The sequence below is a fragment of the Gigantopelta aegis genome, chromosome 10 (assembly GCF_016097555.1).
Source record: "Gigantopelta aegis isolate Gae_Host chromosome 10, Gae_host_genome, whole genome shotgun sequence".
Taxonomy (NCBI): Eukaryota; Metazoa; Mollusca; class Gastropoda; order Neomphalida; family Peltospiridae; genus Gigantopelta; species Gigantopelta aegis.
Window position 1 is genome coordinate 21,324,848 of NC_054708.1, and position 23,613 is coordinate 21,348,460.

At 39.0% G+C, this 23,613-nt stretch overlaps 1 protein-coding gene across 1 annotated transcript; it reads left to right on the forward strand.

Moving 5' to 3' along the window:
• Nucleotides 1-5,375: 5,375 nt before the first annotated feature.
• On the forward strand, nt 5,376-18,324 carry LOC121384122 (organic cation transporter protein-like). Its single transcript, XM_041514361.1, has 5 exons — nt 5,376-5,582; nt 11,296-11,522; nt 13,745-13,926; nt 16,712-16,863; nt 17,849-18,324. The coding sequence occupies exons 1-5, from the start codon at nt 5,530-5,532 to the stop codon at nt 17,982-17,984; spliced, it is 750 nt and encodes a 249-aa protein (XP_041370295.1). The 5' UTR covers nt 5,376-5,529; the 3' UTR covers nt 17,985-18,324.
• The last annotated feature ends 5,289 nt before the right edge of the window (nt 18,325-23,613 follow it).

Sequence of the window (23,613 nt, forward strand, 5' to 3'; positions counted from 1 at the left end):
ATCTTGTTTTATAAATATTTACTGGAATGACCCCCGACATGTACATTATAAAACTTGTTGTTTTACAAATATTTACTGGCAATGGCCACCGACATCTAAATTATAAAACCATTTGTTCTATAAATATTTACCGGGTCTCCTCACTGATATTTATATGATATAACTTCTTTTATAAATATTTACCGGGTCTCCTCACTGATATTTATATGATATAACTTCTTTTATAAATATTTACCGGGTCTCCTCACTGATATTTATATGATATAACTTCTTTTATAAATATTTACCGGGACTCCTAATTGACATGTAAATTATTAAATTTGTTTTATAAATATTTACTGGAATGACCGCAGACATGATTGTAAAATATAAAACCATTTGTTCTATAAATGTTTACCGGATCTCCTCGCTGACATTTAAATGATTAAACTTGTTTTATAAATATTTACTGCGACTTCTCACCGGCATGTAAATTATAAAACTTGGTGTTCTATAAATATTTACTGACAATGGTCACCGATATGTAAATGATAAAACTTGGTGTTTTATTAATATTTACTGGCAATGACCAGCGACATGCTACTAATACAACTTAACTTGTTGATCTAGAAATATTTACAGGGACGTGTAGACAATAAAACCTGTCGTATATATTAATCCATGAACCAGGGAAATTTTGACTACCAAACATGGGACTAAAGGCACTATGGTTTTCAGTTAGCCTGATGTCTGAACTGTATGAAAATATGTGATGGCCATTTCAGAAGCCCAGCTAAATATGAAAATCGCAGCAACTTTATTTATCCGTTCACATATATCGGAAATTAGCTCCATCTTCGAAATTGGCTGTGGTTAAGTTTAATCAGTTGTTTGAATATTGTCCAGTATTACATTCTGCGTATTGTAATGTATATTTTGTAGCAATGTTTTAAATATATGTTTTAATATTTGAAGAAAATACGAAGGAAAACATTAAAAACAAGTATCTCTTTTTTATATAGTTTGGTTGCAAAAGGCAATTTGTTTAAAGAAAAAGGAAAGGAAAAATGTTTTTTAGTTTTTCTTAATCATTGTACCCCATAGTATCTCGATAAACGTCCTCATATGTGGGGCATTGAGCCCCCACCCCACCCCGCCCCCCCCCCCACCCCCACCCCGTACTATAAAATTAGGGTTACAAGACATATGCAAGACTCACTGAGATAAGGGGTAGGGATAACGAATTTAAGTTTCTTGCCACTTGTATTTTTTCTATGATAATGAAACTTAGCAAGAAGTTATAAAAGTAATTAACTATTACTGTGATGATACGAGATCCAAGATTTGTATTTTATTATTTTTTGGCGGGAAAACGAAAATGTTGTTTAAAGGTTAGCTCAAGGCATTCTAAATCATCAAATGTTTTTAAAAATTGCTTGTGATACAATGTTATTTATCTCTGTTACAGATTCTTACAATATGATATCAATATTTAGCATAATTAGATCTGTAGTGACATGTGTTCAAATCCTTATGATGACGGCATGCTCTCACGTTGTTTTCAACCTTTGTATGCACCAATTATAAAGGGCTAACACATTTTAATATTAAACATCTAATCGAATCTAATCTAATCTATTTGTTACTTTTGATCTTCTTATGATGGTAAAAATTGGCAAACAATTACCGAGGGTGTATAGACCCCCAACCCAACAAACTGAGCAGGAAAATGTACATTTTTTGTCCTCCTCAAAATAGTCCACCGATTCATTCAAAAAATTCACGGAACCGTGGGTTTAAAGATACGTGCATAACATTTAGAACGGAGATAGCACATGACCTACTGAATAAAACTAGATATGTACTCATTTTAAACAAATCCAAGATGGCAGCTATTTTGAAGATGACGACCATGTATCTGGGGAACTATATTTTTTGTTTCTAAATGTTAATGCGTATTATTTATTTTGTTCAAGAATTTCTGAAATAGTAAGATTAAAGGATCAGAAAATAAATTAGGGTAGATCCAGGATGGTTTCGGAGAGATAGACATAAACGTGACCTTTGAGAATACCCACCATATCTCTATCGTTTTCATAACAGAAATAAATATACACCCACCCACTACAGATTGTGTCCCCCCCCCCCCCCCCCCCCACACACACACTCCACCCCATCTGTTCAGAATCAATGAATGAATGAATGTTTAACGACACCCCAGCACGAAAAATACATCGGCTAATGGGTGTCAAACTATGGTAAAGGCAAAACTTAGTGATAGTCAACATCAGTATAAAAATTCAACAGTTAAATAAAAACACAGTAGCAAAGAACAGTGTAAAAACACAAATATCAGAGATAGATAAAATTAAAATTTAGAATAAAAGTCAGTATCACGTAGAAACTGTAGTATAAGTTCCGGTTGCAATCGAAAGGATTCCATCACAGTTCATTGTCCAGATATATCTTTTCGAGATTCTTTGAGATGCTTACGCTCCACCAAAATGTGGCGTCCCGTCAGAAGACACTGACAGTGCTCACACTGAGGTGGAAGATCTTTCTTCAAGATAAATGAATGAGTCAAGTAATTATAACCGATGCGAGTCTTTTTCAAATATCGTACATACGGGCTGATTCGGTAGTCCGATCTAAATGCCTCGACCTATAACAGTTCACTGATGGGTTGATTCCAAGCCAACTGTTTCATATTTAAAAAAAAAAGAAAAAAAGTTTAACATTCAAGGTTGTCATTTTATGTTCATGCCTTTCTTTCTCTTTTGTTTTGTCCATAATGAATTACGACTTTCATTCGCTATATTTGCATTTACCATTTTACCTTTCAGAATTGGTCGAAAGAAAATTTTCTTGGCATCTATAATGCTTCATATTTGTTCCAGTGTAGGTGTTGCCTTTGCACCAAATTTCATCACCTTTCTTGTCTTCATGTTTCTCACTGGAGTAGCCACATTTGGAGAATACGTGATAGCGTTTGTCATCGGTAACACAATTAGTTTTCTCTCGGGTTTTATCATAGTTAAAATGGCATATTTTGATACTTTAAACACATGCGCAAAGACAAAACCCTGGACAGTAAGTAAGCACGGCAATCGGCAATTAATTGTTTATATATTGTAATACTGGCAAATGGAACATTTTACACATTTACGCTGTGCAAACTATTTTTCATTCACGTCATTTTTGTTTGAGCAATACGTTTTACAAAACACACACACACAAAAACACAAAAAAACACACACAAAAAACAAAAAAAAACAACGCAAATGCAAGTAACTATATATGTACACAGTTCTCATTTTTGTTATGGTATGTTTCGAAATAGACGGCACATAGAACAGTTCATGGAGGATGAATAAACACAACCAGGCTTGGGATAATAAATATAATATCAGACTATACGCTATCAAGTGTAAGTATCTCGATAAATAAAGTTGCTTTATCATTCGCTAAAGCTCATGGCAAAGAATATTTATTTCGCTAGTTATTTAGCTTATAAACGTTATAAAACGATAAATAAAATGTGTTGAGTCAGTCCTCCTCTCCCCCCCCCCCTCTCTCTCTCTCTCTCTCTCTCTCTCTCTCTCTCTCTCTCTCTCTCTCTCTCTCTCTCTCTCACACACACACACGCACATACTCTCTATAGATCTGCCTTCCACCCATCTGTCTCTCTCTGTCTGCCTGCCTGCCTGCCTGTCTGTCTCTTTCTCTCTCTCTCTCTCTCTCTCTCTCTCTCTCTCTCTCTCTCTCTCTCTCTCTCTCTCTCTCTCTCTCTCTCTCACACACACACACACACACACATTATCTTTCTCTCTACCTGTCTGTATGTCTCTGTCTGTCTCTCTCTCTGTCTGTCTGTCTGTCTGTCTGTCTGTCTGTCTGTCTCTCTCTCTCTCTCTCTCTCTCTCTCTCTCTCTCTCTCTCTCTCTCTCTCTCTCTCTCTCTCTCTCTACCTCTCTCTCTCTCTGTCTCCTCTCCTCTTTACTTCTCTCTCTCTCTCTGTCTCTCTCTCTGTCTCTCTCTGTCTCTCTCTCTGTCTCTTTTCTCTGTCTCTTTTCTCTCTCACCGGCCTCAGTGGCGTCGTGGCAGGCCATCGGTCTACAGGCTGGTAGGTACTGGGTTCGGATCCCAGTCGAGGCATGGGATTTTTAATCGAGATACCGACTCCAAACCCTGAGTGAGTGCTCCGCAAGGCTCAATGGGTAGGTGTAAACCACTTGCACCGACCAGTGATCCATAACTGGTTCAACAAAGGCCATGGTTTGTGCTATCCTGCCTGTGGGAAGCGCAAATAAAAGATCCCTTGCTGCCTGTCGTAAAAAGAGTAGCCTATGTGGCGACAGCGGGTTTCCTCTAAAAACAGTCAGAATGACCATATGTTTGACGTATTTTATATCTTATCATCGGCTATTGGACGTCAAACATATGGTCATTCTGACACTGTTTTTAGAGGAAACCCGCTATCGCCACATAGGCTACTCTTTTACGACAGGCAGCAAGGGATCTTTTATTTGCGCTTCCCACAGGCAGGATAACACAAACCATGGTCTTTGTTCAACCAGTTATGGATCACTGGTTAGTGCAAGTGGTTTGCACCTAACCATTGAGCCTTGCGGAGCACTCACTCAGGGTTTGGAGTCGGTATCTGCATTAAAAATCCCATGCCTCGACTGGGATCCGAACCCAGTACCTACCAGCCTGTAGACCGATGGCCTAACCACGACGCCACCGAGGCCGGTATATATTCATAGGAAAGAAAGAAATGTTTTATTTAACGACGCACTCAACACATTTTATTTACGGTTATATGGCGTCAGACATATGGTTAAGGACCACACAGATCTGGAGAGGAAACCCGCTGTCGCCACATAGGCTACTCTTTTACGACAGACAGCAAGGGATCTTTTATTTGCGCTTCCCACAGGCAGGATAGCACAAACCATGGCCTTTGTTGAACCAGTTATGGATCACTGGTCGGTGCAAGTGGTTTACACCTACCCATTGAGCCTTGCGGAGCACTCACTCAGGGTTTGGAGTCGGTATCTGAATTAAAAATCCCATGCCTCGACTGGGATCCGAACCCAGTACCTGCCAGCCTGTAGACCGATGGCCTGCCACGACGCCAACGAGGCCGGTTATATTCATAGGATGCAAAAAATAAACAGTTTGAAACACGCATGAAAAGGGTCTGTTTCTATAGTGTAATTTAACATAAAATATATCAGCGAGCACAATGCAAAGTATTGTCAAAGTCATGTTAACTGTATAATATTAAAATGTCCATTGTGGTCATCAAACATATGTCTTTATATCTTCGGGATATTGCCTGACGTATACATTACCTTTGTTCAACAACATACAATATTATACCTGCAGGTTATTACCAGAATCTCCACGATGGCTTCTTGCTCGTGGTCGACTGGACGAAGCTGAAGTAATCATCAAAAGGATTGCCAAGTCGAATGGCGTCACAATGAGAAAAGGTCTCATGAGGGACATAACTCTTAATGAGGGACCGCACGCCAAATAACAGCAATGTTTACCTCCCCTGTTCTGCTACTCAGATGTGTTATTATTTTCTTCAATTGGTAAACCATATACCTTGATTATGTCTATAGTTAAGACGTTAAAGCTTGTTTTGTTTAACGGCACCACTAGAGCACATTGATTTATTAATAATCAGCTACTGGATGTCAAACATTTGGTAATACTGAGACGAAGTTTTAGAGGAAACACGCTTCATGTTTTTTCCATTAGCAGAAAGGGATCTATTATGTGCATTTTCAAACAGACGGGACAGCACATACCACGGCCTTTGATATACCACTCGTGGGATTGGGGTAAACCAGAAAATGGGTCAAGTAAGGTGGAATGTCTGTGGTTTAATGTTCTGACCTTGGTTATCAATGAACAATGTTTTAGTTAAAATCCAGAGCAACACGATCGTGTTTCGTTTAGTTTATGGGCGGGACGTAGCCTTGCGCGCGGTCGGTGTGGGGTCGATCCCCGTTGGTGGGCCCATTGGGCTATTTCTCATTCCAGCTAGTGCACCACGACTGGTATATCAAAGGCTGTGGTATGTGCTACCCTGTGTGGGATGGTGCATATAAAAGATCCCTTGCTGCTTATCGAAAAGAGTAGTCCATGAAGTGGCGACAGCGGGTTTCCTCTCTCAATATCTGTGTGGTCCTTAACCATATGTCTGACGCCATATAACCGTAAATAAAATGTGTTGAGTGCGTCGTTAAATAAAACATTTCCTTCCTTCCTTTTTTCGTCTGTTATCAGAAAGTCACATGTCTGTAGAATTCAAATGGATTAGTCTGGGTCCGGTTTAATTCAAACTACTTGGACACATACGTCAGATATTTCATGGGTGGTGATCAGGAGATGGGTGGATTGGTTGACAAACTAGATTACCAAATTTCCCCTGCTATTCGTTAATAAAGGTAAAACACAAACATTATCTAAATTCCTACGAACATATATTTATGTTCGCTTTAATACAAGTTCTGCCATTAAGTGTTGTAATGCGATAATTTGATTTTGAAAAATAAATAGTCCAATAACAGATAAATTAGCAACAAAAGTATTAAAAAGCATTTCAATGATTCTGGGCGAGAGCACGCGGTATATAGCTGCCTTGTGGTTCCAAGTTAAAAAAAAAAAATCCAGTTTACTGAGCACATTATTTTTCCAGAGATAGCAATACCATATAAACATAGCACCTCGCTATTCATTTTACACACACAAACGTAGTTCAATTACTCTTTCTGTTATTTCATTTCAACTTATATTCAATTCAGGTTCAAGCACGCTGTGCTGGTCACACACACCTGGGCTGTCTGTCCAGGACAGTGGGTTAGTTGTTAGTTGGTTAATGGTTAGTGAGAAGAGGGTGTAGTGGTCTTACATCTACCCACTGAGTCGATAAAACTCGCTCTGGATGGGAGCCGGTACCAGGCTTCGAACCCTGTACCTACTAGTCTTATGTCCGATAGCTTCAGCACGACACCACTGAGTCTGGTACTCATGCTGTGGTTGGGGGGGGGGGGGGGTTGCGGGACGTAGCCGAGTGGCAAAACGCTCGCCTGCTGCGCTATCGTTCTGGGACTGGTCCCCGTCGTTGGCCTATTTCTTGTTCCAGCCAATGCACCACGACTGGTATATGAAAGGAGTGTGGTATGTGCTATCCTATCTCTAAGCCTATATGTCAAAATTATGAAATGTTTGACATCTAATATATGCTCTATTGGTGTCGTTAAACAAAACAAACTTTCTTTCTGAAACTTTTGACATCTGAACCTATAGGTAGTACTAATCCAAATAACATCCGGCTGGGTCAAAGTTAGAGGTGTTAGAGTATTGGTGATACATGTGACAATGTTCTTTTGTTAAACAAATTAGTTTCATCTGAGCAATAAATGTAATGCAATTTTATTTCATCTAAAGTTGTTACCAACCACGATAATTAACTTTCCTACCTGTAATTACCATTATATTTTCTCCACATTTTGTCCAAACAGAAATCGTGAAAAAACAAAAACCTTACATTGAGATGGATTCCACATATCACTTATATATCGACTCTGTTAAGATCCCCTATGAAAAAACGCATGCATTTTTTCTCCGTCTGCCATTTTGCTTTTTTTTATGGAATACCCTAGGAAAAAACGCATGCATTCAGGGCCGTAGTAAGGATTTTTTGTTTGCGGGGGGGGGGGGGGGGGGGGGGGGGGGAACTGAGTTGTTAATAGTCTAAAAAAATAATTTTCTTTAAGTTTCTATAATGCTTTCCGCCCCCCACCCCCCCCCCCTTTAATACTCTTTAAGTGGGGTGGAAGCCTCCTAAGTATGAGACGTCACGTAATTAATCTGACGTCATGATGAGTCCAGTACGTTATATTTTAGTCATGTCATGACGTTGTTAGATTAAAAGGGGATACTCCCCGAGTGTTATGTGATATCATAATTTATCAGCACGAGTTGATAAAAGTATTTTATACTTTTATCAACGAGTGCTGATAAATTATGATATCACAAGACACGAGGTGGGTATTCTTTTTATCATCCATTATCATTTTTTTCATTTGCGACAGTTGTAAACAATGTCAGTAATGTGGGTTGAATGTCAGCGGTAGACTCGTTAACTAGCAGAACGGCAGTGGCGTGACGTCACTAATGGTAGGTTTAGCGCTGAAACAAACACAGTGACGTAACAAAACATTGTCTTGTGATTAAAATTTGATCAATCAAGATTATAAGAAGCGATAGAGATATCGCAAATTATAGTGCCAGCAATATCTCCTACAAAAGTCTTTAATGGATGATAAATAGAATCTATCACCGTTGTGAGGTATAGATAAGGCTATTCCAACCCGAGGGACAATTTTTTTTTTTTTTGTGTGAGGGCCGATGTTTACCGAGGCCCTTACAAAAACATTTTGTCCCGAGGGTTGGAATTGCCTTATCTATACATCACAACGGTGATTGATTATTTTTCTTGCTCATTTAATTACAGTAACAAAACATTAATTTATTGTAGAATGATTCGTATACATTTCACCTGCAAACTCATTTAACCATACGCGGAAAAATATAGTCCACCTTATGCAACGACATAAATACGTAATGTTCAACATACCAATAAATATAAAATTGAAAATATTAATTTGTTTAAATATTTTTTAAACAATGATACAACGTGAAATGGCAAACAGAATTTTGAAAACAATGAGTTATGACGTCAGTCGTTGTAAAAGATGAGTTATGACTTCACGCGTATGTAGAAATCGTCTAGCCCTCGGGTCGGTCAGATTTAACTAGCTTTAAGGTCAGACAGATTTTTCTAGCGCCGTGCAAAAGCTGGATAACCCTGTCCAGTGGGCAACAATCCGTCATATCGATCCACCCGTCTTTCCATAAAAACGCAACACGGCAGGCAGCAAAAATTGCATGCGTTTTGTCATAGGAGATCTCAACGGAGTCAATTTAAGTGGCATGGTTATAATGTAGCATGTGGAATCTGTGTCATTGCAATGGGGTTTTTTCACGATTTGTGTTTGGACAAATTGTGGGGACACTTTCATGGTAATTAAAGGGACATATCCTAGTTTTTAAACACCAATGCATAGTTTTGACTATTAGAGCCGTTTGTGGTAATTGAAATCATACTTTACTTAAATTTTATTGTTTAGCTTATCCATTTCCGTACATTTGGAGTGGTTTTGGTCATCCTGGTGATTTTAATATCACAAAAGGCAAATATGTTTTTTTAATGCACGTGCGTCTGAGAAATAACAGTTATGGAGTCGAGTTTTAGTCTAATGTTAGAGGGTATTTCACCATTTCAAAGTCACAAAGTCATGTTTCACTCAATTGTATCTTTATCCAAATGTTTTACAGATTAACTAAACATAGTGTGCATTTTCATGGGCTGAAACTAGGGTCTGTCCCTTTAAGGGATGGCGAGTAATTTATTGTAGTCATTAACAATGTGGTTCGGTCTTTAGTACCACTCAGTCAAGTAGTCTTCTGCTTGAAACATGTATGGAATACCTGTAAAATTAGGGACTACAATTCTGTGCCAAACTGGGAGTGTTGTAAAAACATCCGATTATATCGAAAATGAGCCAGGAACGGTTATACTTTCTTCTGATATTTATGGGTTATAGTTTGAGAGATATACTGCACATAGTGTTTTAAACCACATACGTTAACATTGTCACCAATCAAAGCATTAGACAGAAAATTTTAGTCACAAAAAAAAAAAAAAAAAAAAAAAAAAAAAAAAAAAAAAAAAAAAAAAAAAAAAAAAAAAAGGTCGTTTTCTAGTCAGACCAAAGTTCTAGAATTGATTCCGCGATACGGCTTTTTTTTTCAATTTCAAAAGGTGGGTATATTTGATACCGAAATAAGGGGTATATTTAAATTGAAATCTGTTAGCACGTCCTAGTTCATGCACGATGGCATTCTTGCTACAAATGTGGTTTTACGTCAGAGCAAGAAACGCCCGGAAAAAATAGAAGGAAGGAAAAAAAAAGTAAAGTTTGTTTCATTTAACGACGCCGCTAGAGCACATTGATTTTTTATCTTATCATCGGCTATTGGACGTCAAACATATGGTCATTCTTAAAATTCTAGGCTACTCTTTTTACGACAGGCAGCAAGGGATCTTTTATTTGCGCTTCCCACAGGCAGGATAGAACAATACATGGCCTTTGTTGAACCAGTTATGGATCACTGGTCGGTGCAAGTGGTTTACACCTACCCACTGAGCCTTGCGGAGCACTCACTCAGGGTTTGGAGTCGGTATCTCGATTAAAAATCCCATGCCTCGACTGGGATCCGAACCCAGTACCTACCAGCCTGTAGACCGATGGCCTGCCACGACGCCACCGAGGCCGGTAGAAGGAAGGAAGGAAATGTTTTTATTTAACGACGCACACCGGCAAAAATAGACGTAATACTGCGGGAAATTAACAATATATATATGTATATATATATATCTATGTATGTATGTATGTATGTATGTATGTATGTATGTATGTATGTATGTATATATATATATATATAGAGAGAGAGAGAGAGAGAGAGAGAGAGAGAGAGAGAGAGAGAGAGAGAGAGAGAGAGAGAGAGAGAGAGAGAGAGAGAGAGAGAGAGAGAGAGAGAGAGAGAGAGAGAGGATAATAAACGAGTTTCCAGTTATTATCAAATTTATATTCCGAGTGAAATAATATTCAGTTGTCACGAGCTTTAGCGAATGACAAATGAAAATTATTTCACGTGGGACCTAAATTTGATCATAACTGGTACCGAGGTTGTTATTCTATTTATTACCTCAGCTATTTTCTTTCTCTCTAAAAGCCTTTATTTTCGACACACATGCATGTACATGTATATAAACGATATAAACCACTTTATGCAGTTCTGAGTATTGCTATAACTGTGTAATTTAATCACGTTCATAGATAATTTTCAAAAGCAAAAGTTATCTTTATTCTGGTACAAATTCTATGAAAAAGTGCATTAAAATGACATTTTGTTATAAATTTAACACCAAAAACAGACAGCCGTAAACGCAAACTCTTTAAACTACATGACGCCATTGTGTGTGTTTGCCAAATCGTGATGACGTCATATTTAGTACCGAGAAGGTCATTGGTGTGTAAGCGTCAAATCATTCAATAGTATTGTTCGTTAGTCCAATGCATGATAATTTCTTAGTGAGAAAAAAAAAATAAAAAAATATCGCCGTTATGAGTGCCTGCTGGGGTAATAGATAACCTGATCACTTTCCAGGCTGGCTATCTACGTCATATACTACGGCATCGGTCTCAACGTTGGCAACCTCAGCGGCAACGTGTACCTCAACTTCATCATATCGAGCCTTGTGGAGCTATTTGCGTACACCACCTTGCTATTTGTGATGGACAAAACAGGACGGAAGAAAATCTACCTGGTTTCAATGCTTCTTGGAGGCATTGCCTGCCTGGCGACCATCTTTCCTCTGATCTATGGAACTGAAGGTATAACATAAGACAAACAAAAGTTTAGTGATTCTGTATTTTACCAGGGGAGCCAGTGCACCACGACTGGTATATCAAAGGCCGTGCTATGTGCTATCCTGTCTGTGGGATGGTGCATATAAAAGATCCCTTGCTGCTAATCGGAAAGAGTAGCCCATGAAGTGGCGACAGCGGGTTTCCTCTCAATATCTGTGTGGTCCTTAACCATATGTCTGACGCCATATAACCGTAATTAAAATGTGTTGAGTGCGTCGTTAAATAAAACATTTCTTTCTTTCTGTCTTTCTTTTACCAGGTGGCGGGAGGTAGCCCAGTGGTAAAGCGCTCGCTTGATGCGTTGTCGGTTTGGGATCGATCCCCGTCGGTGGGCCCATTGGGCTGTTTCTCGTTCTGGCCAGTGCACCACGACTGGTATATCAAAGGCCGTGGTATGTGCTATCCTGTCTGTGGGATGGTTAATATAAAAGATACCTTGCTACTAATGGAAAACTGTAGCGGGTTTCTTCTCTGGCATTATGTGTCAAAATGACCAAATGTTTGACATACAATAGCTGTTGATTAATAAATCAATATGCTCTAGTGGTATCGTTAAACAAAACACACTTCTTGTTGTTTGTATCCTTGCACAAATCAAAGTCGAAGTGTGGCTTTGACAAGATCATGATTGCTGCTAGATCCACTGTCTTCTACTATAGAGTCAATTGAATATCAGCTGAAATGCTGTGTTGGTGGGGTGGCAAGGCGCGGATCCAGGCGGGGGCCCAGTGGGCCCGCCCCCTATTTTTGGTGAAACAATATATATTACAGAATACACAAAAATGCAAAGTTAGACCGTCCACATGTCAAGGACCTTTAAATTCTATTTTCAAAAACAACGGGATTTGGGACCCCTCTATTAAAAATTCCTGGATACACGCCTGGTTGGGGGAGGGGGTCATAAATATACATGATTAATACTGAACGTACATTATTGTACGTTTTAACTTGAACGCAGTCAAGTTAATACTAATAGTATCCCACCTTGCCTTCTCTCCGCCCATTCGCCTCTGGTTCTGAAGACCCGGTGATTAATTTTGAACGATATCACTGTGCGAAACTGACACCGGATATTGGTACTGTCGTAGCAACAAATCCTACTTGTATAACTAGCGAAATTAAGTAAAATTACAGTTTTGTCTTCTGATAATGTCTTACTGTTGGTGGGTCACTTACCATTATTCTAGTTCGTAGAAGTTTATATGACTATAACATTGCAGAATACAATCACGTATAATAACGCATTTATTTCATTAAATTGCGGCTGTACGGCGAATTGCGGATGTGCACGATGAATTGTTATACCAGTTATTTTTACAATTGTGAACGACGTTTAAATGTATTGCTAAAACTTTTTGGCGTGTGTGTTTGCTGATAGTATTAAATACATGTCCATAAATGCTCAATTATCAGTAACAAATTTTTAAGTTAAACGTTAAAACGATTATATTAACGCAGTTCAATCATCATGCCAAGATATATAGCAAGACTTATTACCATGATGTCCAGTCCCAATATCCGGTGACGGTCCCACACTATGGATACCGTAGTGCATGTTTGTGTAAATAGCGGTCATTGACATGTTTTTAGTGCCGGTACCTGTGCCCAGGATAGGCGTGCGCTACAACAGCTTGTTCTGAATGTGTACGTTAAACAATCAGTCCAATCCAGTCCAATGTTTTTAGTTAACTGTTTCACACGACTGTCTTTGTAGCACACACCACATTAGTTTTGCATTTACCATAATTTGACACCCAATAGCCGATGTATTTTGTGCGCTGGGGTGTTGTTAAAGGGACATACGCTAGTTTTTAAACACTAAGGCATATTGTTTACTATTAGAGCCGTTTTTGATAACTGAAATCATACTTTACTTAGATTTTGTTGTTTAGATTATCCATTTCAGTACATTCGAAGTGTTTTTGATCATATTGGTGTTTTTAGTATCACAAAATGCATTTCTCATATTTTTAAAAACGCACGTGCGTCTGAGAAGTAACAGTTATGTATTCGAGTTTTAGTCTATTTTTAGAGGATAGTTCACCATTCCAAAGTCACAGACTCATGTTTCACTCAGTTGTAACTATATCCAAATGTGTTACAGGTTTGTAGATTAAATAAACTTAGTGTTAATTTTCACGAGTTGAAACTAGGGTCTGTCCCTTTAAACATCTATTCTATTGTAGCACACACGTGGGTGACTATTACGCTGTCGGTGGTTGGACGTTTTGGAGTCTCCTCTGCTTTTGGTATAATCTACGTCTTCTCTGCTGAATTGTTTCCGACAGTTATACGTCAGTCGGGCATGGGGTCAGGATGTATCTTCGGTGGACTTGGAGGAATGATTGCGCCATACATTTCAGATCTGGTTTGTATGCCATAGATTTTTATTTCAGTATTATGGTCAAGTATATGACTGTTTCATAGTCAAAACACTATCATGTCATAACAATGAGGCAGCTTTGTGCACTTTGCGTCTATTATAATGGACCACGCGAATGACATTTTTCTGAAACGAATTAATGAATGAATGAATGTTTAACGACACCCCAGCACGAAAAATACATCGGCTATTGGGTGTTAAACTATGGTAAATGGAACAAAATTTGATGATCAACAGCAATATAAAAATTCACAATTTAAATTTAAAAAAACAGTGTAAAGAACTGTACAAAAATACAAATATCACAGATAGATACGGACTTTTACTCAAAACTTCAATTTTGTGCTGTATTGGCCATTCTCAAAGAGAATGTTACACCCCTGCATCACGGTGAGGTTACAGCACGCGCTGGGGTTCTGAAACGAATAAAAAACAAAAAAACAACAACAACAACAATTAACTTATGTTGTACTTAGATTATTCGATTGTGTCAAGATGATGGTGGACCGGCCTTGGTGGTGCAGTGGTTAAGCCATCGTACTACAGGCTGGTAGGTACAGGGTTCGCAGCCCGGTACCGGTTCCAACCCAGAACGAGTTCTTAATAATTCAATGGGTAGGTGTAAGGCCACTACACCCTCATCTCTCTCACTAACCACTAACCTGGACAGACAGCCCAAATAGCTGAGATGTGTGACAAGGACAACGTGCTTGAACTTTAATTGGATATAAGCACGAAAATAAGTTGAAATAGAAAATGAAGATGATGGTGGACTAGACTTGATAAATTTGCCTCGAACACTGTTGAAAACACCGAGTTTAACTCGATCGTATATTTTGCGGTGCAGGTTCTTTTTTTCAGACTGAAAGATGATGACATATACCACTAATATTTTTTCTTTTTAAATTATGACGCTTCATCACTTTTAGGATTGTTCCTTATAATTTTGTTCAACGAATTTTAGAATTGATCCTTATAATGTTGTTCAACGATTTGTGTCAATATATACAAACGTTTTGTAAAATCCTTATAGCAGTCTAGTTTCTTGCAATATAGTTTCTCAACACTGGTTTGTATTGTGTTGCGTACAATAGTATGTGTTGCGTAATGGTGGTCCGATTAATTGGAATAACCGAAGATTGGTTTGGTAAAATCCAAATTCCAACTAATCGATTACATTTAGAGGAAATCGATTATAAACGAACATACACTATGCTACGGAAATGGCCGAAGTGACCCTAAAGGTGTGCGAGTGCGAATATTTTTTACATGCTCATATACCACTAGAGTTTCGAGCATGTCCGTCCCGGGGCCTGTCTCTGGATAGCCAGTGACTTGCTCCGGGACAGAATTTTTTTTGAACGAAAGTCTAAAAGTTTAAAGTCCGATCTATATGGTCCGGACCGGGGCGGCGGGGGGGGGGGGGGGGGGGGGTAAGTTTGAGGTGGGCGGAATTTGGAATACGAATTTAGTAGTTGGTCAAAGACCGAAAGGAAAATGAGCTACACAAATTTATGTCCAAACAATAAAATTAGAGTGCTCGACCGAAAAGGTGATTTGAGCAATTTAGACGGGCTGCCAAAATAAACTGTGTCGGACTGTTTACAAAAAAATAAACATAAAATTTTGAACTGCGGCCGAAATGTTTTAAGTCCAACTAAGCCCAAAACAGGAGGTGCCTGTCCTAAGAGAGGTTGGCCCCTACGGAGAGTTGAGGACCGGTTCAGCAGTCAGTGACGGGGTCAGGTGCTTTCTGCCGAGCAAGGCCTGGATGACGATGTTGTAACCGGCGCCGCAGATCGTCTTGACGATTCGGTGGATAGTTGGGCTGTCCATCTGATGTAGAAGAATCGCTTGTCTGAAGATCTGCTGGCGCCGGTGTGTCACGACAAGTCCCGTTGCGTCGTTGAACCGTAGGGTGTGCAGCTCGTAGTGAGTCCCATCCGGCAGTGGCTTCCATTTCTGGTTGCTGTACCGGCCTCTCAACTTCATCGTGTCTGCTGTATCCCCTTGGACGTAGTCCCGGAATTGTCTCTTGAGTTTCCTCACGGCCAACTCCCATGGGTCTACGTCCTCCTCTGCAGCAGGCGGGGGGATTGTTGGAGCAGGCGGCTTCGACTTAGCAGGGTGGTCGTCTGGTGGTGTGACGGCTTTCCGCTTAGCAGCCGCGGCAACAATGTATCCATTGCCGACACAACGGGAGCGGTAGGTAATGTTAACCGCTTCACCGGAGTCGGCTTGGGTGTAGAAGTGAACAGCAACGTCTTGCTTCGTAGCGAGTTGAAATCGGAGTGACCCTATGTGTATCTATAAAAACGGTAACTACAAATTTCAACTGTATTATTTGCGGATTGATCTGTAAAATATAAGTTTTATACGGCGTTACTATTTTGCATAAACACATAATATACATCATACCCTACAATAAAACTAGTTAAATCAATTTTATGTTAATTTATCTTAAATTTATTTGACGAAGGATAAAGTCGAGTCGGGTAATTAAGCGTTCTATTATAAACTTGGGAGATCCGTGCGTTTCACCAATAATCTTTATTTTATAACAACCGGTTGTTCTAGACGCGTTTGAGCGCATCAAAAGTTCCAAGCGAACCAGAGTATGTGAACATGATTTTTATGTTTTTTAAAGAACAAGAAGTTTTTCTTTTAACTTGAATAGAAAGTTTATTTTCAGATAAAAAGTAAAAGTGACAATTTTACATATATAGTATTTTATTAATATTATTTTATTATTATCTTTTGTATCCATTAGGGAATTCTTCTAGGCGGCCATCACGCTTCAGTGTTGCCGCTGGTCGTGTTTGGAGGGATTACGGTCTTTGCAGGTCTGACGTCTCTTGGTCTGCCTGAAACTCAAAATAGGAAATTGCCAGAAACAATAGAGGACGCTCTTCAGTTTGGAAGGTGACTTTTATAGGGACTGTCCTGAATTTGCCGCCATTGTAACATGTTTTCCACGGAGCATTTTAACAACTAAATACTGGCCTCGGTGGCGCAGTGGTTAAGCCATCGGACTACAGGCTGGTGGGTACAGGGTTCGCAGCCCGGTACCGTCTCCAATCCAGAGCGAGTTCTTAAGGGCTCAATGGGTAGGTGTAAGGCCACTACACCCTCTTCTCTCTTACTAACCTCTAACCAACTAACAACTATCTCATTGTCCTGGACAGACAACCCAGATAGCTGAGGTGTGTGCCAAGGACAGCGTGCTTGAACCTTAGTTGGATATAAGCACGAAAATAAGTTAAAATGAAATGAAAATGAAACAACGAAAATGGCATTAAATACATTTTCTTGTTTACAATATCAGTGTATGTAAACAGACAATGCTTGCATTAGCACAAACTATTTTACCTGTAAAAAACATTCGTACCTACGAAAAACATTTTATTAGAAAGCAATGTTTGTTGTTTGGTTACATATGGCTGGACATTTTAATACTATGGAATACACTTTAAAATGCAATTTAGAAACTCTGATAGAATAGAGAAAATGAAAGAGACCTACGAGAACAATGCAGAATATGTGCCTATAGAAATGTTTTTTGCTATTAATGTCAGTTTTGTTTGACGTAAAAAGAACAATCAAAGTCTTTTGGAAATACCAAAAACATACAATTTGTGTGTGCAAATTACATATCAATCGGCTAAGAAATAAATAACTTGTAGTAAGTTTCATAGTATGAAAAAAGGCGTTCCCTGTGGGACGGACTATAAATCGGAATATGACATACATTTTCAACATTGTCATAGACAATACTCTACAGGGAGATAATACATTAACCATTAATAAAACGACACTCCGCTATCGTCCCCAAGTGAGGTATTGTTTTATAAGATTAGAAACTACCAGATTATTGAAAATGTTGCTTCAATTCTTTCTTTTTTTTCAGAACCGAAAACGACAAAAAAGAACACGGTCTGTTGGAATCAAAATCTTATTCTGATGGTTGCGCTAGACCAAGTTGTGAGATAGACGACGGTGGAAAAGCTGGTTGTGGTACAGAACAGCACACATCGCTGCTTTAAAGGAAGAAGACCGGTATTTCATGCATACAACCTGGACTATATATTCACAGGAACTGCGATGGATACTTGCCTAAGACAGTGCATCACATATGCCTTTTAAAGTACTATTGGATTACTAGCTGAAAAGGGCAATAACTCAATTAATTCACTGCTAGGGATGGAATCTCCGATACCTAAGAAAGAATTACTACTAAGCTTATCGATGTAATAATCGTGGCTCTAAATATGGAAAGAAAGAAAGAAATGTTTTATTTAACGACGCACTCAACACAGTTTATTTACGGTTGTATGGCGTCAGACATATGGTTAAGGACCACACAGATTTTGAGAGGAAACTCGCTGTCGCCACTTCATGGGCTACTATTTCCGATTAGCAGCAAGGGATCTTTTATTTGCGCTTCCCACAGGCAGGATAGCACAAACCATGGCCTTTGTTGAACCAGTTATGGATCACTGGTCGGTGCAAGTGGATTACATCTACCCATTGAGCCTTGCGGAGTCGGGGTTTGGAGTCGGTATCTGGATTAAAAATCCCATGCCTCGACTGGGATCCGAACTCTAAATATGGACTCCTCCAGTAGCCAAAAGAGACATCTTCCTTCATTCAGCGTGTTACTTTCTATCCGACGCCATATAACCGTAAATAAAATGTGTTGAGTGCTGAATGCGTCGTTAAATAAAACCTTTCCTTCATTTCTATTGGGGGGGGGGGGGGGGGGGGGGGAGCTATGTCCATTGTTTCAGAGTCATGTTAAAACTAAATAACACAATTTGTCTGAAACAATAAAGTTAAAAGTTTGGTTTGTTCAACGACGCCATTAGAGCACGTTAATTTATTAAATCATCGACTATTGGATGTCAAACATTTGGTAATTTCAACATATAGTCTTAGAGAGGAAACCCGCTACATTTTCTTATTTGTAGCAAGTGATCTTTTATATGCGCCATCCCACACACAGGATAACACATAACACAGCCGTTGATATACCAGTCGTGGTGTACTGGCTGGAACGAAAAATAGCCAATGGGTCCACCAACGGGGATCGACCTCAAACCGACCGCACATCAAGCGAACGCTTTACCACTAAGCTACGTAAACAATAAAAAACATCAGTTATATTTTTAAAAAACAACAAATGTATCGGCACAAAGCAAAGACTAAAATGACGTGTTGACAAGGCCGTGACTGCTCCCACAAACACCAGGTGCGTTTGTCTAATCAAGAACTGTCCTTTCCAAGGACGATGCGTCCTTCATAGTTTACAGAAGGACTGGCAATACCAGCATGAAACTGATGAATAGTAATCATTTCAATTGTGAGACTGGAGTTTGTTGACAGTATTGACTACTAACCATAATTAGAATAATCAATAACGATCGGCATATTCAATCAATAATTATATATATAGTTCACGTCATATTGGTATCCTGACCTGATTTGCTTCCATTCAAAAGCAATCTTTAGTGAAAACAGCCGCCTTAAAGGCGCATATCCTAGTTTTGACTCATGAAAATGGACACCAAGTTTGGTTACTTTACAAACCTGTAACCCATTTGGATAAAGTTACAACAAACTGAAACAAGAGTCTGTGATGTTGAAACGGTAATATATACTCTTATATATACTCTTCAAAAAAAATGTAGGGGAACCTGAAATATTAATGTTAATATCAACTATTAGACCGAACATACGTTTTGACCACAGATATCCTAGTAAGGAACGTTCAGGTCTGTTTATCAAGACACCGAAACACATTCCATAGTTCGCACATGCATCACGCAGTTGCCCCGTACACGTGCGTGGGGTGTCATTCTCGATTTTGAAAATTTCCAAGAAGGTCCATTAATCACTGTGGAACATTATTTCTGTCAATTGTTTTCATTCTGTTGATCATACAGTTGTTATTGTTTTGCTTTTAGTCATTTTTTATTGTTTGAATTTGCGATTTATTGATAAAAAAAAGGTCAACTTTCAAATTTCACTTCTGACCCCAATCGTCCTTCAAGATCTTTGGTGGTCATAAAACCTACTGTAATACTGAATTATCTGTTGTATTTTTCCCAATTAATTCACTATTATTATATAACTATTCCCCACAGCTAATATACCTTACAATTTTGGCAATTGTAAATTCTTATTACCTTTTTGAAGAGTAGATATATACTAAAACTCCATAACTCTTACTTTCAGACGCACGTGCGCTTTTTTAAACATATGAAACATGTATTTTGTGGTATTAGAAAAACCAGGATGGCCAGAAACACTTCGGTTGTACGGAAATGAAAAATCTAAACAATAAAATATAAGTAATGTTTGATTTCAGTGATCATAAACGGCTGTAATAGTAGAGAAAAATGCCGTAATGTTTACCAACTAGGGTCCGTCTCTTTAAATATAATCAGTTTAAGCATAGTATATAATATATTGCATATACACATGTACATATAGCATTAACACAATTCACACATAATACATTGAATTAGGCTTGTGGAACATTGCATTTATAGAAATTTATTTCTCGTGCCATACAGCCACATTATGCAAGTGCTGTTTTTGTAATGCAAGGTGACTGCAGCATTTAGCATTTGGTTAATAAAATTATGTTTAAATTGGCCATTTTGTAATATTTTTTAAAGAAATGCCCTACTTATCTGAAAATTGCCTAAAACAAAATTATTCCCAATGTGAATTCTGATGAATTATGTTTCAGAAATATATGAAATTTTATGCAGTTTGGCTTTTAAAGTAAAATATTTTAAAATATATTTTGGTTGTTGTCGTTTTTGTTGGGTTTATTATTATTAGTAGTAGTAGTAGTAGTAGCAGCAGCAGCAGCAGCAGCAGCAGCAGCAGCAGCAGCAGCAGCAGCAGCAGTAGTAGTAGTAGTAGTAGTAGTAGTAGTAGTATATTTTAATTTTGGGAGTTTGTGGTGGTAGTGGGTGTGATTCTATTTGTTGAAATGAAGTCAGACGATTTGGGTGCGGAAGTGTATTTTTAACCCAAAATGATTTTTTTTTTTCTGAAAAATAATAAATTCTTGAACAGTAAAAATGGCAAATTAACTAATTTTACGCTTCGTAAATGCCAGTTAAATACACCTGCTATGGGTTTTAGTTGTGGACATTGTTGAAAGGGTCACGGCTGTCTCAATAGCTCGAAGTACAGCATCTAAATCTGAACAACAAAACCGTAAATCATGGTCAGGGCCGTTTGTCTGCAGAACGAAGTGTCGGATGAGAATTTTGCAAAATAGTGGATGATTACACGAATCTCTGCATTGTGCCTCATCTACAGGAGGACAGCCACTCTCGAGGTGATACTTTACTGGAGATTTCAACTCTCCTGCACCGCCGAAAAGAGAACTGCCACTCTTAGACTAGTTTGCTAAATCACAATTAGCACAGAAAAGATCTCATTATAGTACGTACATCTGTGATTTATCATTTATCATTATTTTTCAGAACGTAACAAACTTTGGCCGATTTATTTTATCTACGACCAACGAGTAAATCCGAAGGTCGAATATGGTTTGACTGTTTTCAGGGGTTGTCAACTACCTCGGATGGGAACAGAGGCTGGGGGGTTTTCAGAATTGCGTACAAACCTTGCACACCACACTGCAAGTAGATGTGGCGACTCTTTTGTGTCAACCGGCCTCGGTGGCGTCGTGGCAGGCTATCGGTCTACAAGCTGGTAGGTACTGGGTTCGGATCCCAGTCGAGGCATGGGATTTTTAATCCAGATACCGACTCCAAACCCTGAGTGAGTGCTCCGCAAGGCTCAATGGGTAGGTGTAAACCACTTGCACTAATCAGTGATCCATAACTGGTTCAACAAAGGCCATGGTTTGTGCTATCCTGCCTGTGGGAAGCGCAAATAAAAGATCCCTTGCTGCTAATCGGAAGAGTAGCCCATGTAGTGACGACAGCGGGTTTCCTCTCAAAATCTGTGTGGTCCTTAACCATATGTCTGACGCCATATAACCGTAAATAAAATGTGTTGAATGCGTCGTTAAATAAAACATTTCTTTCTTTCTTTCTTTTGTGTCAGGCGGACGAACAGTTCTGTTGGTGTGTGAAATTACTGGTCATAGAACCGGCCTCGGTGGCGTTGTGGTTAGGCCATTGGTCTACAGGCTGGTAGGTACTGGGTTCGGATCCCAGTCGATGTTTAATCCAGATACCGACTCCAAACCCTGAGTGAGTCCTCCGCAAAGCTCAATGGGTAGGTGTAAGCCATTTGCACCGACCAGTGATCCATAACTGGTTCAACAAAGGCGATGATTTGTGCTATCCTACCTGTGGGAAGCACAAATAAAAGATCCCTTGCTGCCTGTCGTAAAAGAGTAGCCTATGTGGCGACAGCGGGTTTCCTCTAAACAAAACAGTGTCACAATGACCATATGTTTGACGTCCAATAAAAAAATCAATGTGCTCTAGTGGCGTCGTTAAATAAAACAAACTTTACTCTTTTTTTACTGGTCATAGAAGTAACGCAGTGCGGGAATATAAGAGAACAGACGAGAGTTCGAAGACATTAGTAAATAGGTGTTACTTCGTGTGAAAATTAGAACAGTTGAAGCAAAATATCGCTGGCTACCTCCTGCCCGTGGAATATTCAAGTGTACAGTCAATAGATATTACATCAAAAGCTTTTGATTTATTTAAAAATTATAAGTATTAGTGATATTTTAATGATACACAGGAACGTCTTCCCATTAGTGAGTGAGTGTGCGTGTGTGTGTGTGTGTGTGTGTGTGTGTGCGTGCATGTGTATGTGCGTGTGTGTGTGCGTGTGTGTATGTATGTGTGTATGTATGTATGTGTGTGTGTATGTATGTGTATGTATGTGTGTGTGTGTGGTGTGTGTTTGTGTGTGTGTGTGCATGCGTGTGTATGTATGTGTGTGCGTGTGTGCGTTTGTGTATGTGTGCGTGTGTGTGGTTCTTATTAGCCATGATGTCCCCTCATTTACCTTGGTATCCTAAACATTTTCTTCTTATTTGCCATTGCCAAGGCAACTTAACTGTTTTTGACTTTGTCCCCAAATCATCTCATTTTGACCGAAAATAGTTATAGTGCATCACAATATTTATTAATTGAGGCGGCGCGGCATTATTTTTGTTAAGATGTAACTACCGCGGTAAATTTGGAAAAATTATATTGACGAGCAGGCTCAAAATCGACGCGAGCGCTGGACAGTCCTGGGGATCGTTTTACAATGCGATCTTAGCGCTAAGATCACCTTAAAAGCAGGTTCTATGATCTGAAAGGTTATGTTAGAGATAAGATCGCTTCGTCAAACGGACACCAGTAATATGTTTAGTTTGACTTAACTCGAACCCACGTGTCACAAATGGTGAGCGGACCTTTCGACCTGCACATTTTGGCCACAGACCTTTTGACACCAGATGTGCGTGTGCGTGTGCGTGTGTGTGTTGGTGTAAGTGTGTGTATATACATATATTAAGACACAAAAGTTAAGCTGTTTGCTAAATGTGATTACATAAAATAAAACCCGTGACTTTCAAAGTGAAATCAGACAGTGAATTTAACTGATGCATCATCTGTCAGTATACCTAACAGAAGATTTTCAATACAAAATTATACTCGCGACTGTCAAGACATT

What these genes read in the sequence shown, in the direction of transcription:
- LOC121384122 (XM_041514361.1), top strand. Translation starts at nt 5,530, where the DNA reads ATGTTTACCTCCCCTGTTCTGCTACTCAGATGTGTTATTATTTTCTTC. An exon ending in GTTATTATTTTCTTCAATTG is followed by an intron (nt 5,583 to 11,295) that starts GTAAACCATATA and finishes ATCACTTTCCAG; the next exon opens with GCTGGCTATCTACGTCATAT. An exon ending in CGCCATACATTTCAGATCTG is followed by an intron (nt 13,927 to 16,711) that starts GTTTGTATGCCA and finishes TGTATCCATTAG; the next exon opens with GGAATTCTTCTAGGCGGCCA.